Source organism: Stegostoma tigrinum, chromosome 34 (assembly GCF_030684315.1).
Source record: "Stegostoma tigrinum isolate sSteTig4 chromosome 34, sSteTig4.hap1, whole genome shotgun sequence".
In the NCBI taxonomy this organism is placed as follows: domain Eukaryota; kingdom Metazoa; phylum Chordata; class Chondrichthyes; order Orectolobiformes; family Stegostomatidae; genus Stegostoma; species Stegostoma tigrinum.
This window is the reverse complement of record NC_081387.1, coordinates 21620032-21642685: the sequence shown is the minus strand read 5'-3', so window position 1 is coordinate 21642685 and position 22654 is coordinate 21620032. Positions and strand designations below refer to the sequence as shown.

At 41.6% G+C, this 22654-nt stretch overlaps 1 protein-coding gene across 2 annotated transcripts in view; it reads right to left on the bottom strand.

The window, feature by feature from the left end:
• atf6b (activating transcription factor 6 beta) overlaps nucleotides 1–21810 on the bottom strand; it is a 105567-nt gene extending 83757 nt beyond the window's left edge. Inside the window, exon 1 of one of the 2 annotated variants that reach the window (XM_059639376.1) lies at nucleotides 21553–21810. In XM_059639376.1, coding sequence (XP_059495359.1) covers nucleotides 21553–21625 — 73 coding nt within the window. In that variant the 5' untranslated portion in view covers nucleotides 21626–21810. Of the gene's footprint in view, nucleotides 1–2695; nucleotides 2725–21552 lie in introns of those variants that run through there. The other variant, XM_059639377.1, reaches the window with a different exon arrangement.
• Nucleotides 21811–22654: the final 844 nt, after the last annotated feature.

Genomic DNA, 22654 nt, shown 5'->3' with positions numbered 1-22654 from the left:
TCCAAACATTGCTGCGTCAATAACTGCTCACATCCTAGTAATTCAATTTCTTTCCAAGTGACTCCACACCACTGGATACCCGGTGCACACTAGCATCTAATTACAGTATAATTCTAGCTCTTCCACAGACAGCTGATTTTTCTGTCCTGACACTTCATTCCCTCCATTGCCTCCACACGTTTCTACAAGCTCAACAATTTCTCAACTGCGCCAAGTAAATCATACTGTGAAGTTCAACCAGTGCTCAACTATTAATGGTTCCCAGAGATTCTTCTGAACTTAAAACATTTTGGCTGGCGCTCAGTGCCTTTAAAACAAAATTTTAGCAGTACATACTGGCTTTGGGAGCTTTTGTGAGTCCTAACTGCCGAGTGCATGCTACAGCAACACCTTTCCAACATGAAGCCCTTCCCCCACTGCCAAGTAGTTGGCTGACCAGCCTGAAGAGAGCAATCTTCATTGTTCACTGCAAGTGACTTACTGAAATGGCCTGTTAAGTGTGTCTTGAAGTGTTACAACTGACCTGTTCAAAAGCCTGCAACACCCCCCACCCTTGTTTCGTAGCAGAATTGGACGTAGCAACTGTTGGAACACTATGTTCCATGAATGCTACAATTCTCTGGCTAATTTCCTATCCACAGTTCCTTACTTCTATACATAGATAGGAATGCAGAGGAGTTAGATTTTATTACAACTGCCTTAAGGCAGGCAAACCAAGACCTGGGACCTAGGTAACTGAATGTACATCAAACAACAGTGAAGCAACTATAACTTGGAGTACACAACACAACAAAATTCGAGGAATTCAGATTTCAGAGGTTTGTGGAGCTGCAGGAGATTACAGGAGGAGGATTAAGGTTTTGGAAACAAGGATGAGAATTTCCAAGTCAAGGCATTACTTGCCTGGGACAAATGCAAGTCAGCTAGCACAATGGTCAAGAGTGATAGCAATGTTCCATAACTCTATGATCCACTTCCTTCTGCTCAAGTCAAAGATAGAATTTTACAGCAGTGACATGTCTTCCCTTGCTGGGCATGTCAATTATCTTAAAGTGGTTTCAACTGGTCGCCAACATCTGGAGTACTGGAAACAAATCTTAGTTCTCTACCTAAACCAATCATTTTGAACACCAGTTAAGGTAAGAAAATAAAGCAAAAGGCCATTACATTCTTTTAGCCTTCTGCCCCACTGAATTAGATTATTGCTGACTCTCAACCTCAACTCTATCCTCATAATCCTTTAATATGTTAGTGCCCAGAAAAAATTGCACTCTTGAATGTAATCAATGCCTGATGATCCTCTGACAAAGAATTCCAAAGCTTCACAACCCTAAGTGAAGCAATTCTCATCTCAGTCCAAAATGACCTGCCCCTTACTCTGAAACGATAGCAAACGGTAACAATTTCTGTCTAGTTAAGTGTACTAAGAACACTACCTTTTTCCCCAATAAGATCATCCCTCATCACCCAAAGGCTTGAAGGTACAGGCCTATTTATGCAGACACTCCTCACAGAACAACTCTCACATCCCAAAAACAATCTGGTCTCTCTCTAATACAAGTATTTCCTTCCCCAAGTAAACAGACCAAAGCTGCACTAATTACTCCAGGTTTGATCTCAGCAAAGTTCACTTGTGTTCCTTTCTAAAAGATATTCTTTCTATTCTCCCTAAGTAAACAGTTTCATAACCTTTGCACCCTTCTTACAGATTATGTTCCTACATAGTTTGGTAAGTCATCAAATTTAGGTTATTACTTTCAGACCTCTAATCCGAATCATGGATACCGTTTGTAATTAGGGAAGACCCGAGCACTGAATCACATGGGGACTTTACTTCATGTATCAAACCAAAAAATAACTCAGCCCTGCCTGCATGTACAAAGAGAAGAAGAGTTAATGTTCAGTCCAGTAAGCCTTCCTCAGAACAAAGGATTAAGGGTCATTGGACATAAAAGATTAACCCCTTTTCTCTATACAATGTTGCCCAATATGCTGAGTTTGTCCAGCATCTTTTGTTTTTGTTACAGATTTCCAGCACCTACAGTTCTTAGTTTTACACAGTCCTACGCAGTGTTTTGTTACATCAGCCAATCCTCATTCCATGCCAACATATGTCAATGGCGTGAAATTTAACTTTGTGCAGATCTCGCCATCAAATTCAGACTCTGGGAAAAGCAAATTTCCCATTGCCTCTCCACGTAACTCTTGACAAAGCAGCTCTCATATGGCTAACTGGCTCAGGGTTGGTACTTAACCAAACAGGCAAAAAAAACAGAACCACCTGTTTCCTCTTGCTCTTTTGGAACATAGTCGGCTGAGAAAGGGGCAACCCCCACCCACAGATAATGGGACGAACCGCAAACGATATTAAACACCAAATATCTCACCGAGTACAAACTCACAAAGAGGAGAAAGTAAAATACAATAATCAAGTGAAATTGAAGCAGCAGGGCATGATGAACTAGTTTACTTCTGTTTCATTACAGGCTATTAAACCTTTACAGCAAAAATTTCAGCAACATTATTTATATTGAGCTTGATTCAAGCTCAATAAATTGGAAAGGAACTTAATGGAATGCCAGCACAGTCACAATGACTTACTTCCTTAATCCCTTGAGCCCTTGATAAACAGGCACTGTTGCATCAGAACTCTCAAACCTGTAATAGCAATGTCTTCAAATTCAGGGCTACATACCTTACAGGATCAACAACACAACGATCCCCCCCCACCCCACCACAAGCAGCGTGCGACGAAAACAAATTGCCTTTAATATGCAGTGCCTTTTACCACGTCAGGACGTCCCAAAGTGTTTCACAGCCAATAAGGTGCCTTTGCTGTAGCGTTGCTGATTGTCATGCGAGAAATGCAGCTGGCAGACTGTACCAAGATAAACAAAAATTACTTCATGTGAGACTCTTTCAAGATTCTCTACCTTAAAGCTGTGGGTGCTCAGCCGTTGAATATATTCAATACAAGAGATAAATAAGAATTTTTTGAACATGAGTTGAGGAAGGAGTTGATGGGGAAAGGTGAGAAAGTGAAATATTGACTGCCATTTTATGGAATGACGAAACTGGCTCAAGAAGCCATATGACCTACTCCTCTTGTTTTCATTGAGGGTTCGTAAGTTAAGTAGACTGGCTACAGATAATACATGCACACCTGCATTCTGTACTTACCAACATTTACTGATTAGCTCAAATCCTATTTGTAACACAGATAAACAATGAACTGTCAACATATTGGTGACACTAGGTAAAACATTTAGCACCCTTACGAAGCTCCCCAACAAAAATACACACAGAAGCAAATAAAAAGTGTTACAAGCGGAGGGAAACGTTGGGAAGGTCAATTCAGTAGACCCTGTCAAAAGGGTTTGTTGAGATGATCTTTAAGTTTACCAAGACTTACTATTCTTCAAGAGTAGGCCATTCAGGCCTTCAAATACACCTCTGCCATTCAATGAGACTGTGGCTGACTGTCTACTTCAATACTATTTTCATGAACTACCCCGATATATATTAAAAAATGCTTTTCATATGCAGAAATCTATCAATCTTTGTCTTGAGCACATTCAATGACTGAACTTGCACTGCCCTGAGGTAGAGGATCCCACAGATGCACCGTCCAAGGAAATTCCTCAACCGTGTGCTAAATAGGCTGCTCTGGCGGCAGAGGAACATATTTCCTCCATCTACCCTGCCAAGCCCTGAAATAATGCTCACACTTGAATGAGGCCTCCAAGACCATTAGACATCAGAGGAGAATCAGGCCATTTGACCAACTGAGTATGCTCTGACATTCAACCCTGGCTTATGTTTCCGAACTCCATTTTCCTGCTTTCTCCCTGTAACCCTTGACCTCCTTACCAACCAATAGCCTGTATTAAATACACTTAATGACTTGTCCTCCACAGCCTTTGTGGTAATGAGTTCCACAGATTTGAAGAAATTCATCCTCATCTCAGTTCTAAAAGGCTTGTCCCTTCACTTCCGGGTTGAGCTCCTACGTCCTGGTCGCTACTACTACTGGAAACAGCGCTATGTCCATTCTATCCAGGACAATCAGATCCCCCTCATCTTTCTAAACTCCATCCACTACAAACCCAGAATCCCTAACTATTCCTCAGACGACAAGCCCTTCATCCAGAGTATGTTGTAAACCTCCTCTAGTCCCGCTGCAAATGCAGTCTGATCAGAGCCTCATACAGCCTCAGCAATACATCCCTGCTCTTGCACTTTAACCCTCTTGAAATGAATGTCAACATTGCATTTGCCTTCCTAGCTGCCAACTGAACCTGCATGTTAACCTTAACAGAATCCTGAACTAAGGCTAGTGAGGCAACTTGTGCTTCAGATTTCTGATGTTTTTCGCCATTTAGAAACTAGTTTACACCTCTATTCTTCCTACCAAAGTACATGATTTCACACTTTCCCACATGGTACATCACCTGTCATTTCTTTGCCCACTCACATAGCATGTCCAAGTCCTTCTGCAACCCCTTTGCGTCCTAAACACTACCTCCACCTAGCTGCAAACTTAGCATCAACACCGTTTCTTTGTCCAGATCGTTAATGTATAACGTGAATAGTGTTGGGAACCACAATATCCCTGAACTGCACTAATCACTGGCTGTCATCCTGAAAACGACTCCTTTATTCCTACTCTCTGCGTTAAAAACACCAGAGGATGAACAGCCAGTCTATTTAATCAGTCTTCACAGTATATTCCTCCATGCCAACAATTTATTTGGTGAACCTTTGCTGCACTCCCTCAATGGCTTGATTGGGCCTGTATCCATCAATTAATAACAACGAAGGGTGACCTTCTTGAAGCATACAAGATCTGTGGGGTCTCAACAGGATGGATGCTGAAAGGATATTTTCTCTGTGGGAGAAACCAGACCTAGGCCAATACCATTTAAAAATAAGACTACTTCCTTTTACGATTGGGATGACATTTTCTTTCTGGAGGGTTGTTCACCCATGGAATTGTCTTCCTCAGAGACCAGACAAGGCAGATTTCACGGAATATTTTTCTGGTAGAGTTGGATAGATAGTTGATTGACAAGGAAGTCAAAGTGTACACAAGGTCGACAAAAATGTAGTGTTAAGGCAGCAAGCAGATCAGCCATGATGTTATCAGACGGCAGAGAAAGTTAGAGGAGATCAAATGGCATATTCCAAATTCATCTCTGTATGCATGAACTGTTCAAAAACTTCACAAAGCAAAGAGCATTTATGCTGCAAACTACCAGTTTTAATCAGATGCACCAACTTCTTATTCAGCGTTTTCAAAATATTGTATAGTCTATATAAAATTCTGTAGGGTAACATGCCGTTCTCAGAAGCAAATGATAAAGCCCTTCCTTCAACTTTCATCCACCTCCAGTAGCAAACAGCCATGTTTCAAACTGTGCATTTTGTAAAGAGCCCAGGAGCAGGAAGTAAACCACAGATATTAACAAAACTAAAATCAATGGTGTAAGTCATACTATCTATTGTCAAGGCTGACGCAAACATTTCCTGTGTGAATGGCTGTGTGCGCACGCGCGTCTGTGTGTGAGCGTAAGATGGATATCGAGGGGAACCCTCAGTAGGATGCCATGATTCTCTAACATCAGTTCTATAATCAGCCATAACTCAGCAGCAATGATATCGCTGCATCAGAAGGTAGCGGTTCAAGTCTTGGCCAGAGACTTGAGCTTATCCAAGCTGACATTACCAAACTTGTACTGAGGAATTGGAGGACAGCTCTGAAGTGTCACCTTCAGGATCAGATGTTAAATGGAGGGCTTATCGGGGTCCTATGGCAGCTCATGGAAGATCCCACCATCATTATTTCAAATCAGGAGCAGAGTTCTTGCAGGTGTCCAAGGATTAATGCTTACACATGAAAATAAATTACACTGAAGTTTGAGAGAATCTACTGCACCCAATTTAGCTGCTGTACGTGTCTCAAATTAAAAACCATGACTGCATTTCAAGTGCTTCACTGGCTATGAAACACTTTGTACATTCTGACATGCGCAGTTCAATTAAAGTTGAATATCACAACGAATTGTCACAACAGTGCTTAGGAGATTGCTGATATTTTCCAAGAGCTTCTAAACAGCAGTAATTCATGTTCCTTGAACAGGAACATTTTTAATGCTTGTCTTTTAAACATAAATCTGATGAGACTGTTGTTTGTAACATCCACGTATCTATCTAAAGAAATAGAGCTGCCTTCATGTTTTTTGGCACAAGCCCTGGTTTTGTCTTCACTCAGCTCCAGGATTTGGCAGCAGTCCAATGTTACCAACTGCTAATAGCCAAGGGGACTCAATGTAGGGAAATTCTAGTGCAATGGTGTAATTCAATAGTATCAAAATGCTTTTCCGGTTAGTGCTGAAATACAACACAACCAGTTTTACAAGACGAACAGCATCATGCTCCTCACTAGGCCAACTTTGATTCCACAGTGTCAAGATTAGAGTATCTGAGCATCATGATTATAATTGCCTGTCTCCAACTGCAAGTCATTTTTCAAAAGACATTTATAGTGTTTTAGGACATCTGGTGGCTGTGAAATATATTATGGAAAAGCAAGATTTTCTTTCCAGACATGTACGATTTATGTTGTTGTCTACAACTCAAAACATCAGAAGACACTAAAAAAAAAATTTAAAAAAAGAACTGGATACTAGACATCGGAAACAAAAGCAGAAATTGCTGGACAAACTCAGCAGGTCTGGCAGCATTTGCAGGAACATTTTCAGAGTGGTCACTCTTCAACAGAATTGACGAGGAGCAAATCATTTGGCTGATCAATCCAGCTCCACCATTCAATGCGATCACTGCTGATCTCACCATATTCCCATTTTCGCCCCATACCAAACAATTTCTAACTGCCTGCTGTGTGACTGGTGGTCAAGGCAAACACAGATCACTTTGTACATCAAAACTTCACCACTGTTTAAATAATATTATGATATTTTGATTTTCCTACTAAAGCATATAAATTCATTTATCCACTTCCATACTGCATCTGTACTTGCTCAAAGTAGCTAAATTGCCTCAATGCCTCTTCACCCCTCTCATTCCCACTAGCCTTGTCATTAGACGGAGGTGGGGGGGGGGGGGGGGGTCCAGCTAAATGAAAATTTATAGGAAAAATTCTGGTGGGGGATGACTTAGCCAAGGTTATTAGTTGCCAGAGCAAGTAATAGGACAAAGTATTGAGAGGGTCAGAAATCTAAATACAAGCACAGCAGATAAGGGAAAACTATGTTAACAAAGTGTGAAGCTGGATGAACACAGCAGGCCAAGCAGCATCCTAGGAGCACAAAAGCTTGGATGATGCTTGGCCTGCTGTGTTCATCCAGCTTCACACTTTGTTATCTCGAATTCTACAGCATCTGCAGTTCATAATATCTCTGAAGGGAAAACTATGTGGTGGGGGAGGGGAGGTGGGTAGTTAAGACAGGACTGGGGGTGTTGGACTTAAATGCAGGTAATAAACAAAGATAAGTGAGTTTGCAGCATAGGTTGAAATTGGCAGGTACAATGTGAGCATCACTGAGATGTGGCTGCAAGGTGATCAGGTCTGGGAATTCAACATCCAAGGACATATGCCCTATTGAAAGGTAGGCAGACGGGTAGGGGGAGGGAGCAGGGTTGCCTTCTTAGTCAAAAAAAACACACAAAACTAATTGATAGCAAGAAGTGACAGAATTACAAGTTGTGGAATCTGTGTGAGTAGAGTTGAGAAACTGCAAAGGGGAAAAAGACCCTGCTGGGACTTGTGAACAGACATCTTAACTGTAGTCACAACATGGAGAAGAAAATAATTCAGTAGATAGGAAAGACATGTAAGAAAGGAAATGTTACAACAATCGTGGGAGTGTTCAATATGCAGGTCGACTGAGAAAAAGGTTGGTGGTGAACCCCAAGAAAGGGAATTTGTAGAGTGTCTACAAGATGGTTTTTTTTGGAGCATCTTATGGTTGAGCCTACTATGAAACAGGCAATTCTAGATTTGGTGATGTGTAATGATGCAGACTGGATTAGAGAGTTTAGGTGATGGAACCGCGAGGGGGTAGTGACCATAATATGAAAATATTTTAAATAAATCTGATCAAGACTTTAATGACAAATTAAGAGGGGGATGCCACTAAACAGATCATTGTTAGTGAGGTTCGCACATTTGCTATTGACATGATAATCTAAAGCAAATTATACTCTTCATTAGTGATTAGACCGAGATTTTTCCTTCAGGTAAGAATATTTACCACAAGTGCCTTATAGTCGGTAAGTGAGGACATGAAATCATTTTAGCTGCAGCAGGCTATGGACTGGAAACAGAAATTAGACAAGGGAGCCAACAAAACCAGAAGTGGAGAGATTTGAGGCGGAAAAAGAATTTTTCAAAGCACAGGTTCTTTGAGGACCAAACAAATCAAAGCAAACACGTGGCTGGCGGGAGCAGCTGCTGCTCCTCCTGGAAAATGTGTCTCTCCCACAGTTTGAGGGGTAGAAGACTGAATCTGATATTACAGTATTACAACTGAGTAAAAGGTGACAAGGAATGAGGGAAGAGCTGGCCAGAGTTGACTGGAAGGGGAGCCTACCAGGGAAGATGGTGGAGCAGCAATGAGTTTCTGCGGATAATTTGGAGGCACAGCAGAAATACATCTTGGGAGAACAAACTTACTAAAGGGGCAGATGAGGCAACCTTGGCTGACAAAAGATGTCAAAAGCAAAAGAAAAAAAAACACATATGTCTTAAGGATCGTAGTAACCTTTAAAAACCAGGAGCGGTTAACTGAAAAAAGCAATAAGGGGGAAGATGATGAAATATGAGAATAAACTAAAGTGGTAATGAAAAAAATTGAAATTTTCTTCTACAAATGTAAAAGGCAAGAGTGGACATTGGACTGCTGAAAATTAAGGCAGGAATAGTGGTAAAGGGGAACAAAGAAATGGTGGAAGAAGTGAATTGGTGCTTCATAGTGGAAGATACCAGCAGCATATCTGAACTCGAACAGAGTCAAGAGGCAGAGGTGAGCGTAGTGCCATCACTAAGGAGAAGGTACTATGGGAGCACAAAGATCTGAAGACGGAAGTATCACCATATGGACTACACCCTTGAGTTATAAAGACAGCGGAGGAGATTTGCAACATAACGGTGGTGATCTTTCAGAAATCACTGGGATCCTCCCAAATTCCAGAGAACCAGTAAATGGCTAATGTAATACTGCTCAAGACAGAGGGTGGTGAAAGAAAGGAAACTATTGGCCAGTCAGTCTGACCTTGGTTGTTAAGAATTTAGAGTCGATTAGTTGAGAGGTTGCAGAGTTTTGGAAGTGCATGGTAAAATAAGGCAGAGTCAGCACAGCCTCATTGAGGGAGGTAATGCCTGATAATTCTGTTTGAAATCTTTGAGGAAAAAAGTAATGAGCAAATTAGACAAAGGAGGACCAGCAGACATGATCTATTTGGATTTCCAGAAAGTCTCTGACAAGGTGTTGCACAGCATGCTGCAAAATAAGACAAGGCCATGGGGTCAGGGGCAATGTATTGGTGTGGATAGAGGACTGGCTGACTGGCAGAAGACGGAGTAGGGAGGAAGGTGTCTTTTCCAAGATGACAACCAATAACTAGTGCAGTTCTGCAGAGGTCAGAGATGGGATTGTAGTTATTCATGTTATACATAAACAATGTGGGCAAAGCAACAATGCCCTCAGTTCCTAAGTTTGCAGATGACACAAAAGATAGCTGAAGGTGCAGGTTGTGTTGAGGAAGTGGGGAGGCTGCAGAAAGATTGGACATGCTAGGTGAGTGGGCAAAGTAGTATCGGAAATACAATTTGACAATGCAAGAGTTCATGCCCTTTGCTAGTATGAATAGAGGCATTGACTATTTTCTAACGTTGGCCTTGCTGGAGACCGTTACAGGAAGGAACAAAAGAAAGTCTGGCATCCAGCCTAGTGTCAAGTTTCAGATGGTTATCTTTTTATTTTGACCTTCTTCATTATCTTGCAATCCGTCTTTAATGTCTAACTTCCATGGGCATCGCAAACCACGGATAATCATCTCTGGTACACACCCTCCTCTCCATTTACCCACTGTGAAAGTGTTTTCAGCTACATAGATCACTTTGTAATTTATTCCAAAACTGTTTATTCTCCAAGCTGGCGAACAAAATCCAGCTCGTAGATAATGCTTGCAGTTAGCTGAAGCATCTGATCATTTTTGACTGATCATACTTCACATTACATTGGCAAGAAAGAATGTATCATTCAGCCCATCTTGCTTGGTCCATTTAAAAGCACAGCTGATCTTGCTCAACTCCACTTTCTCACTGCTGCTCCATCCCTCGAATTTATTTGTTTACAGCAATGTCCGGAGCTTGGATCCATCTCAGTTCTCTCCTCCCTCAGAAGCTATCAATTAGTTTTGTGTGTTTTTTTTGACTAACAAGGCAACCCTGCTCCCTCCCCCTACCTGTCTGCCTAGCTTTCCTATCTGACTTGGGATAGGAAAAATCTCAAACTCCAACCAAAAACCCATGGATGTAAAGCCAAGTGGAATGGACAAAACAGACAGAACCTTTTGGGCATAAGTATGAAGGGATAAGGTAAGGACAGGAGCAAGTAGCCCTTTGAATTTGCTCTAAATTTCAATTAGACCATGGTTAATCTGTACGTAAACTCTTAATCTTCCCTCAACAGAAAATCACAATCTAATTTTAAAAAATCTATAAATTGGAGTTAGTCTTTTTCATACTCATTCTTGGGATATGATTGTTGTAGATAAAACCAGTATTCATTGCTTACCCTGAATTTCCCTCAAAAAAATTTCCCATAACTACAATGACTGCATTTCAAAAGTACTTAATTGATTGAGAAGTGCTTTAGACCTCTGAGGTTATGGAAGCCATTTGTGGACTAAAGTTTCCAAGCTCCTGCAAAGTAACACGTAACAAGTGCTTTAATGCTACCTTTCAATTCTTTCAACAAATTCAAACAACTCTAAGTATTCATACTTCTTTGCAGTGAAATACCACTTTCTCCCAAAGTGCTTAACAAAATCCAACTGTTTGACTGCACGAGGCAAATGTGAATTTGAGACCTACTGAACTGTGGCTGCGCACAGGAAACAGCTTATGATACTCATTGCTGCACAGTCTATAAATAACAACCAATATTTTGAACTCTGTGGTTCCAAATATAACAATGAGATTTAGAGATTCTATCGACATTTTAAATGTGAATATTTTCAATTTTCAAAATGGTCAAATTTCAAACATGAAGAGTCACCTGGAAATAATTGTAATAGCTTAGTCCCCAGCAGAAAGGTTTTGGCCATCTCCCATTACATCTGGGCCATGTCATGAGTATTCAACTCTATAGAAGTGATAATCAAAACAAAGCACTATGCCCAGGCACTTGAGATTGCTTTTCAAAGCTTGGTCAAATAAAGATTATCTCTTCTGTATCCAAGAAGGCAGAGAAATGTATGTAGTAAACTGTGGAGGGTATTGCTAAGGCGGCTGAAAAACTGGTTGGACACAGTCAAGTGAATAAAGTTAGAGATATTCAAGACTTAGAAGGTTGCAGAGATCTTTGTTTTTCCTGCTTCAATACAGCTGATTATCGTATTAGGATGGTGAAGGTGTAATTAAGAAAGAACAAACCATGCCTCAAGCATTTAACTCTTAAATGGAAAACTGCTAAACCCAGTAGAGAATTAAGCTTGTCAAAACTAACAGGTGCAACTTATGTTCTTGTGGGAAATCAAGTTAGGACACTGAAGGAATAGGAAGTGTTTTTGTGCCTTATAGAAAAAGAGGTTTCGTTTTATTGCAAAACCCCCTTGTAAATTAGTCAACACCTCACACGCACTAGCCCCCAACTACATTTCGCCACCCGAACAAATTTCAACCCTCTACCAAATTCCATGATGCAGCAAGAGAGTTCAATTTGTACACTACAGCTTATTTAGTGAAAGCACCTGTGTTTCATGGTTGACTTAGTAATGACAGGAAAACCATTGTATGCATGTTTATTTTGCAAATACTGACCTTTGATCTTGCACATGAAGCAATCAGCCAAAAGACCCTCTCAGGTGGGCACAAATGATCTCAGACAAATCGTTAAGAGGTGCATGGCTAGCTCTCCCTGTCCAGTAGTTGCCTCTCAGTCAACAAGCAATTAGGACAAAAGGCTAACCGAACTTGATAGAAAGACTTCCCTTGTTTTTAATTATCTTCCTCTCGCAGTTTGGAGCTGCAGATTTCCATTTTACATAGTCAACGCTTATGCTTGGCAGGCCACTATAGTGGTTTGCTATTGCCTCTTGCCGAATGACTGAAAGAAACTTTCCCACTCCTTTAGCTTGGCAGAGTGAATTAAAGGGTTTACAGCTTGATTGCTCATGATTTTAAGGCACCAGCCTTGGCCATCAAAGTCCTGCAGTGGGATTTGAAACTGGGTCTTTGGTTCAGAGGCTGGGATGCTATCCACATTGTCATTTGAACTCCCGACTTATTCTAGGCCACTGGTTTATACTTCAAATGAAATCTCATGTTTTAAAAGAAAAAAAATCCGCCTATCAAATCTTACCTCTTAAGCCCATCCACCCACCCAGCTTCATTCCTTAAAACCCAAGTCCAGAACACACTGAGTTTGTAACGTGCTAACTTAAAAGTCGAAAGACCTTTTAACATGTCTGCATACTTTATACCACTTATAAATTTATCCTATTAATATTAGGAGAATTTATTGTTCAGCCACTTAGTTGTTTTTCTATCCACTCTTTATATCACTGTTTGAGGCAAGGTAGTATATTCCTGGCAGTGTGATTTGCTCCTCAGTTTATACCATATAAATTCATATGATGCTCCTTTCACATTACATTTTGTATTTCTTTCTTTAAGCCATAATTTTCATTAGGTCTTTCTTTTTCTTTTCCCATCATCTCTAATCACATCTGCAGACATTCTAGCCAGAAACATTGTACTGTCATTGCTACTTTTTCTTGAGCCACATTTTCATAATAGCTGTGCTCAGAACCATTGTACCATAAAAAGCAATTTCTCCCAACTTACGTACCACATGTGCCCCAAATTGGCTGCCTTATTTACTAAATTTGCACTGAATCTTTTCCTCTTCTTACACCTCTCCAGCCAAATTTGTCTAAAACTCCCATTTCAGCACAAGCAAGACAGAAAACAGAAGGTTTCGGGCTGTGCAGTATAAAAGGAGGCTCAGGCATCCCCAGGAATTAGGAATCAGAAGCCAGCTCACAGCAGATCACTCTGCTGAGAATATACAGCAGTGGTGCAGTTCCACACTAATCAGGCCACTGTATATTTTAAAACAAAGCACAGACAGACAAATGCGTTGGACTTTCACCCAAGGCATTGCACTCTTAATCAGCAGGGTGCGGACAGTGAAAAGAGAAAGTGGTTTGTGTTATTTTGTCCGTTAGATTTTTAGCACAAAAGATCATCTGTATAAACAAATTGCAGAAGAACCACGATTCCAACAGAGCAGAAGCACTAACCAGCTTCATCCAAAAAAGATGCTTTCTGGACAAAGCAATTGAGTGTTTCTGTTTGACTAATATTGCCAGCCACAAATTAAATAAAATAAATGTAACTGAATTAAATGGAAGGGCCAAGAGACAACCTCATGGAAACTTTCCGTCAGATCCACACTCCCTGCAGAACAGCTTTATTTGTGCACGTAAAAATACTTCATCAATTGAGACTAGTGCAGGTGATAAAAGCCACTGGAGGCATGTCTCTTGAAATGCCCCCAAAGTCCAATAGGAAGACAACAGATTGTTTTGCGGTGGTCTGCATATTAATTGGGAGGCTGTTACTACTTTACATCTTATGCAAAATTGCTGATCTTTAGGTACATTCTCGCAATGCAGAATCCCATACTTAAAATACATCCGCCAAAACAAATGATTCCTCAGTGCACCGAAATGGCTACATAAAATTAAATTCTGATGTTTAGCAAAGGTCAACCAAATAGAATCAGTGATAATGGGAACTGCAGATGCTGGAGAATCCAAGATAATGAAATGTGAGGCTGGATGAACACAGCAGGCCCAGCAGCATCTCAGGAGCACAAAAGCTTTTGTGCTCCTGAGATGCTGCTGGGCCTGCTGTGTTCATCCAGCCTCACATTTCATCAACCAAATAGAAGTTCTGTCTGGTAGCTCAACTCACAAGTTGTTAATAAAACTGCGAGCTTGAAATAGGCATAACAAAAGCAAAAATGCGAAGATAAGACACCTCCTGACTCCCCAAAGCCTGTTCACTGTCTACACAGCACAGGAATGTGACAGAGGTGTTCCCAATTGCTTGTAAAATGCAGCCAACACTGCTGGTGCTGGACACCACACAGAACAAAGCCGCCTACTTGAAGAGCAGCCCATCCATCAACTTCAACAGTCACTCCCTCGACCATTATACCTGTACAATGTGGACTGTGACAGCTAAAATGCAATGCACCACTACTTTCTCCAGATCAATTAAGTAAGGACAACAACTAATCAGTGACACACGTGAATAAATTAAAACTGAATTTCCCAAACCAAATTAAATAATAGCTAGAATAACAAAGGTGTGGAGCTGGATGAACACAGCAGGCCAAGCAGCATCAGAGGAGCAGGGAGGCTGACGTTTCGGGTCTAGACCTGTCTTCAGGAAAAGGTCCAGGCCGGAAACATCAGCCTTCCTGCTCATTCTGCTGTGTTCATCTAGTTCTACACCTTGTTATCTCAGATTCCCCAGCATCTGCAGTTCCTACTATTGCTAAATAATAGCTAATTAGGTTTGAGTTGTGGGTGGGGTGGTGTGTGAGGGGACATGATTGTCACATTGTTCAGTTCACTGCAAAGTATTTATTAACAGACAAAGGCGTAAGCAATTACAAAGCAGACATACAAGTTCAACTTGCCTGGCAAATGAAAAAGCAGTGTTCCCCTAAAATTTCAACAGAAGCTCAATACTAAGTATTTCCTAACAGTGGTATGCCATGTTTTAGTCTCAAATCAGCAAACAGCATTCGCAAATCTGTCAAAGTTGGGTCTTCAAATTCTAGTTCAGAGACTCAAGCAGAAAAATCCAAAACCAGTTTTGAAGAGATGCTACATTCTTTTGGATGCAAAATTAAATTGTATCCATCTCAGGTCGATGCGAGAGCTCCCAGAGCCAATCTTTTGAACAGCAAAAGAGTGCTCCTTGAGGTCAGGATATTTTTCAGGGGAAAAAGGTCAACAATCCCAGACAGTTATTCATGTTGACATGGATGACTCAGGTGTGCGTGTGCGTGTGCCGGGGGAGGGGGGGGGGGGGGGCAGGGAGAAGAAGGGGTGTTGGTGGTGGAATGAGGTCCTGAAAGCATATTCCAGGGAGCTAAGAAGCAGACTGAAAAAGTGTCATTTCAGGAATACTCTCAGCCCCACATCTAACGAGCATAGAAGCAGGAGACAAGAGGGATTGAGCACAGGCCTGGAAAACAATTGTACGAGATAGGGCATTAGATTTCTGCAGTACAGTTCTGGAGCAGGTTTTGCCAGGACCAGGATTAATTTCCTTACACAGACATTTTATCATGCTATAGGGAGGAGGGTTTGAACTAGATGGTAGCAGGATGGAATTAACTGGAGAGCTCAGATTCAAGGGAAGCAAAACTAGTAGAAGGAAGTAAAATAATAGTAAGCAAAAATAAATTAAGCAATATCAGGCATCCAGTAGAGTCAAAATGGAGAACAATGTTAAAAAGGCTGAATAAAAGAGCTTCTCTCTGAATGCTCACAGCATTTGCAAATATTTTGATGAATTCAATGCTTAAATTGAGGTAAATGGATATGATTTAGTTGTCATTACAAAGATACGGCTTTAGGGTGACCAACATCATGAACTATGTATCTAAGGTAATTCTACACGTGGAGAGACAGAAAAGGGCAAAAGGAGATGGTGCAGTACACCTATTAAAAGATGACATTGTACATAAGTAAGAGAGGGACTTTGACATTCAAGATTTAGAAACAGTTTGGGTAAAGCTAGGAGACAGTAAAGTGAAGTATAAATTTTGTATTTTATAATGTGCCCAACATTATAGAATAAGAAATTTAAGATGTGGGCATTGCACTAATAATGGAGGTCTTCAATTTATATGTAGATGAGATAAACAATTCAGCACTAATGCCTTGAAAGATGATTCGCAGGAGTGTGTACAAGGTGGGTTTCTGGAATCGTACATTGAGGACCCAACTATGGATTAGACTTTTTGGATTTGGTGTTATGTCCTGGAAAGGGAGCTTTATACAGAATTTGCATGAAGGTCGAATGTAACACAGTTCACAGAGAAATTAGGGTAATAAATTTGAACAAACGTATAAGGGCACAAGCAGTAAGCTGGCTGTGGTAGATTGAAAGATTTGATGGTAGACTCAATGGTTTGTATTTAAAGAAATACAGCAAGGTCTACAACATAAATACATTCCTCTTGGGTGCAAACACCCAAAGGGAAGTTGAAAAAAAAACCATGGTTTACAGAAGTGAAAAATTACATTACATCCTACATCCTTTAATCTAATCTAAGCCTGAGGATAGGGAGCAATTTATGACTAAAAAAAGTCATAAACAGATAAACTGGAAGACAAGAATATGAATGCAACCGAGTGAGGCTCGTAAAGATGATCTGCAAGAGCTTCAATTGACATGTAAAGAGAAAAGATAAGCAAAGGACAAATGTGGGCTGTTAAAGGTGAGGACTGGAGAATTTATAATGTAAAACAGGGAATGGCAGAGAAACTAATTAGGTATTTTTCTTCTATCTTCAAGATTGGAGTGAATGTGGATTCATGAATGGGAAATCACATCAGATAAGCTCAGGAGATTTTCTTTGAGCATGTTACTTCTGGTATAAACAAAGGAGAACCAGTAGATAAGGTGTATTTAGATTTACAGGTAACTTTTGATGGTGTCCCACATAGGAGGAGAATTGACCACTGAAGAAAATATACATACTGGCTATGGAAGGAGCATAAGGTTTGACTTTAATCAAAATACATCAAAAAGTTTTCCTTACATTTTTTGACTAAGCTAGTCAATGATTTCAGATAGCATCATTGTTGGTCTGCAATGCAAAAAAAGGCCACTTGCCCCCAAATTCTCCACACTGTGTTCACCTACTGTCATCTCATCCTTTGATTTCTTTCAAACTCATCCAACTTCCTGTTAAATATAATCACTGCTACTCACCTCAACCATTGGATATGAGCAAACTCAACATTTAACTATCCTCTGGATAAAACTAACTCTGGGAATCTCATATGAGATATGACTATTTTTTATTGATTATGAGTTTGGCTTTCTCTTAACTTGTCAGAGGGTTGGTGCTCAAATTTCACTCAGAAATCATGCTCAGTAATGCAGGTCCACACTTAAAAGCAGTCCAGAGCATGTGTTGCATTTCCAGAGGCATGGACCTTCAAATTAAATGGTAAGTCACCTGTCCTCTCAGGTGAATCTAAATGTCCTACATGATGATCGTAGGAGCATGGAAATTCTCCCTGATGTTCAAATCAACTTCTCTCTAAAAGTAGAACACAAGACCTGCTGATCGTCATCCCATCACTGTTGAAGAATCTTGTTGCACACAGACTGGTTACAGCATTTTCCTACATTACACAACTACAGAGGAGGCCATTCAATCTTTCACATCTTTACCATCTCTGAATAGGCAACTCAGAGTGCCATTGCCCTGACAATGGAGCCAACATTTCAAATTTACATAACTGGTCACAGAGGATTATTTAAATGCAAACCCTCTTCTTCTCTGTGGCTGAGATTAACATACACAGGATATGATACAACACTTTTTAGAGAAAAAAAGCCAGAGTGTGCATAAGCAAGAAATTCGTTATAAACCATCAGTTCCTGTTGTTACTGATTCCATCATTTTTGGCCCTTACCCAAACTGTTAGTGGATTTTCTTTGCTCGGAAACTAATTTAAACTAAGGCATACCATACAATAGCAAGCAGCTCAATCCCAAAACAGCTGAAGATCCCACACGTGTTATTTTGATCTGGTATTTTCTAGGGAGCTAGACTAGTAAATAAGTCACTGAATATACAGAAATAGAAAGAACATTTAAAATAAAAAGGAAACATTGAAGAAGTTGAACAAAAGTAGAGGATAAACCCCTGATATATTGCCTTTGCATATTTCAAAAGAATCCTGGGGAAAAACAGCAAAAGCATTTCTACTCATAACAACTAGCACCAGAGGACAAGCTAGTGTTGCTAATGTAATCCCATATTCAAGGAGAACAGGATATATCTTGGGTACTCTAGAGCAGTGAGCTGAACATCACTAGCAAGAAAAATAAACAAGGCCTACTGAGGGGCAGAACAGAAACAGACATCTTGATATTCCGCTTCACAATCATCGAATTTTGTTGAGGTAACGGCAGAGGGGTGGCAATACAACAGATGGAACTCATTTGGATTTTTTCCAAGGCCTTCAACATGAAGTCCCAGAATAGACTTAAGGTCAAAGAATGTGGAGTCAGGAAGATGATTAAAAATGCACAAAAGTTGCAGCACAGGTTTGCAAGGCTGTAAAAACAAAAGAAAACCAAGCACTAGGCTTTATTTCAAGCAGAATAAAATTGAAAACTAACAAAAAGTTGTGTCAATCTTGGATTGAACTTTGATCGGGCTAGATTTAAGCGTACTGCATCTAGACTGGTCACAAGTTATAGAAAGGATTTTGAAGATTCGGAGAGGGTGCAACAAAGTTTTACACATGCAAATACCAGAAATTTGCAGACACATGTCAGGAAGGGATTGGTGGTTGTTCTGTGATGTTTGTTAGTTAATCTTTGTCAATCTTAAACCACTCAGAACTTTCTCTTCTCTTTTGAAACAGTTTAAATCCACCACACTTCCACTTTTCCTCAGTTTTTAAGTTTTATGTAAAACTTAAAATGTTAATAGAGCTTCTCTCACCTGAGACGGTCTCATTTGTTCATGGAACATCAGTGTCAATGGCTGCCCCATGCCTGATTGTCCTTGAGAGGGCAGAGGTGAGTTGCCTTCTTGAACTGCAGAAGTCCGTGAGAGATTGGGCGCACGACTGTACGTTAGGGTGGCAGTTCGAGGATCTTACACAGCGACATTAAGGGATGGCTGTATAGTTTCAAGTCATGATAACTTGAGGGAGAAGTTTGCAGCTGTTGGTGCCCCATGTTTCAGCTCTCCTTGTTCTTCTAAGTAATACAGGCTGCAGGCTTGGAAGGTGCTATCAAAGGAGCCTTGATGAGTTGCTGCATAGTACGTTCAAAGTAGCAAAATTTTCTTCATGGGAAGTGGGGTTCAATAGCTAGGCCAGCATTAACTGTCCACCCCTAATTGGCCAGACGGCAGTTAGAAGTTAACCACATTGCTGTAGATCTGGAGTGACATGTAGGCCAGACCAGGTAAGAATGGCAGTTTCCTCCCTTGCAGTATATTACATAGGTACATAGGCTTTTTTATGACAATCAACAAGTGCTTCTTAGTTGTCTTTAGACTCCTGATTCCAGATTTTTACTGGATTCAAATTCAACCATCTGCCATGATGGGGTCCAAGTCTAGGTCCCTGGGTTAATGGCCTGGTGATAATACCATGCGGTCATCTCTCCCCACATGACAATATACCAGGCTGCCACTGCATGTCAAAAGTGGAGGAATTGAATATTGAAGATGGGGGATAAGTTGCCAGTCAAACGGACTGCTTTGTTCTGGACACAGTGTTGAACTTGGAGTGCTCCTGGACCTACAGTCATCCATTTAAGTGGAGGGTATCCCATCACATTCTTCCTGAGCACCCTACAGATGTTGAGCAGGGTTTCAAGAGTTAGGAGGCCAGGTACTCACCGCACAGCTCCTAATGTCTGTCTTGCTGTCAGAGTCAGAGTATGTATGTGGTCATTCTAGTTGGTTTCAGGTCATTACCAACAAGATATGCTTTGTTTCTATTTCTGATTTCCAGCATTCACACTATTTTGCTTTTACTTGACAAGCTGTGTCTCTTTTCTCTTGAAAAAGGGCCCGGGTGAACTAAAAGAGTTATTTTAAAATTATAGACAGTTTTGGAGTATGAGCAAAGAGTATTTCCTTGTGTGGGACAGAATAAGACTACTAATGATCTCTGTGAGTAACTAAAAAATCCAATCAGGAATTCACAGGAAACTCTCTCATTCACAGAGTGGTGAGAATGGGAAACTTGCAAACACAGGAGGTGGTGGAGGCAAATAGTTCCAGAAGACCACAGGCTGCTTACCTTCTCTTCTGAGTGACTGAGAAAGAGGGAAGGAATGAAAGAAAGAGATGACTGGAAGTGAATTTCACTTGAGGGTCACCACGCCACTGGTGTAGAGTGAGGTGGAGAAGGGACCTTTACGATGACCTCAATCAGAATGGGAATTTAACCCATGCTGTTGGCATCAGTCTGCATCACAAACCAAGCATCTACAACTGAACTAACAAACAACCAGGCAAATAGTTGAGATGTATTTAAAGAATAATTAGACAGGAGAAAGGAATAGATAATCATGATGGCATATTTAGATGAGGGCAGATGGGAGGGCGGATTGAATGGAACATAAACACAACATGGACTAGCAATCAAATGATCTGTTGTGCTGAACACACTAACGTCATGCCATGCTATCATGCAAGCAACCATTCAGCCTGTCTCGTCTGCATTGACCATATGGTAGAGCAATCTAATCAATTCCTGAACTTTCTGGAATACAATCCATGCACTAAAAGCTAGTACAGTGGTTCCCTCGCCTCAGCAGAATACAATTGTAAAGCCAACATTCAAGAGTTTCCCTTTTGTTAAAAATCTATGACAAAGCCTGTGATACTACAGTACAGGCTGGCACAGATTCCTTCCTGCGCCTCTAAAATTCAATCTTTGACTGAAACTCCTCACTGCTGTGACTATTCCGTGCTTAGAACACACAGCCACGGCTCCTATAAGCACTGGCACATCCACGCAAACATTTTTCCACGACAGATACCCCCAGACTGAGCAGTTCAGATAAACTAAAAATATCGTGAAGAACCAGTAGCATCATTGTTACTGATCAGCAGACAGATACAGGCCCAGTAGGCTACTAAAATAAAAGAATTGGAGAAACCACAAAAACACAATCACCACTGATATAACTGACCTTCTCCTCACACCCCCATTACTCATCTCCCCGTCTCCCCCTGTCATGTTACCCCTCATCCTGTTGCCCGCTCACCCCTCCCCATCTGATCCCCTCTCTTTGTCATGATTACCCCCCCATTTCCATCCCATCCCATCTCTCTACCTCCCCACCGTCCTGTCCTGATTCGAACCCGCCCACCTCCTGTGCCCCCTCCCCACCTGTCCTGTTACCCCTGCCCCGCTCCAGTCCTGCTCCCCGCTCCAAGCCCCGTCCTGTTGTTATCTCCCCCTGTCCTGATTCCCCCAACACTCCCTCCCCCTCCCCCTCCTTACCCCAGGCCTCACTGTTCAGCAGGTTTTCAGGGAAGAAGCGACTCTCCAGCTCGTTCACCAGATCCGTTGCCATGACAGCTCCGCTTCCACCGAACGAACAACGAGAACTAAGAGTTTTCAAACACAAACTGCCTCGACTATAAAGCCAGGAGGAGGCTGGCTCCAAATCACCACCACAAGGAGCAGCTAGGCCTCTCCACACACCGGCCCCGGCTCATTGCCCGACCTCCGAAACGAATTGCGGCCCGGTCCCGGAAACCCGCCCCCTTGCTCTGAACGACAAGCCGAAACCCAATCCGTTCGCTGGTTCCCCGGCAACCAACAGAGACTTCTTCCGGTGACTCACCGAATGGCAGTTTGCTAATCATCTTTTGGAATCTCTAGTAACCGCCCCCCTTCGTCTACGTCATATAAGCGACAGGCCAGCATCCAGTCCGCTTTAACTTCGACGGAAATCTGCCCCTTCGGTGACAGCGGAATAGCCAATCCTCTCACCGAATTCTCTGAATGGCTTCACGGCCTCCCGCTCGAGTGACAGCATATTCACCAATCATATTTCCCTTGGCTGACATCCCGCCTCCCATCTTTAGACTGATAGGTACTTTGAATGATTCGTCTCCGCATCCCCATTGTTCCCCGCAGATGAAATCTAATTGACAAGCAGATCAACCAATTGGCTACATAGTCCTCTAGTATCCCGCCTATCTCTTTCTGATTGACAGTCCATCGGGACAATCGCCCTCACCCTCTTCGAAAGCCCGGCTGCCGAATGGTACCAGAGATAATGGGAACTGCAGATGCTGGAGATTCCAAGACAACAAAATGTGAGGCTGGATGAACACAGCGGGCCAAGCAGCATCTCAGGAGCACAAAAGCTGACGTTTCGGGCCTGGACCCTTCATCAGAGAGGGGGATGGGGAGAGGGAACTGGAATAAATAGGGAGAGAGGGGGAGGCGGACCGAAGATGGAGAGTAAAGAAGATAGGTGGAGAGAGTATAGGTGGGGAGGTAGGGAGGGGATAGGTCAGTCCAGGGAAGACGGACAGGTCAAGGAGGTGGGATGAGGTTAGTAGGTAGCTGGGGGTGCGGCTTGGGGTGGGAG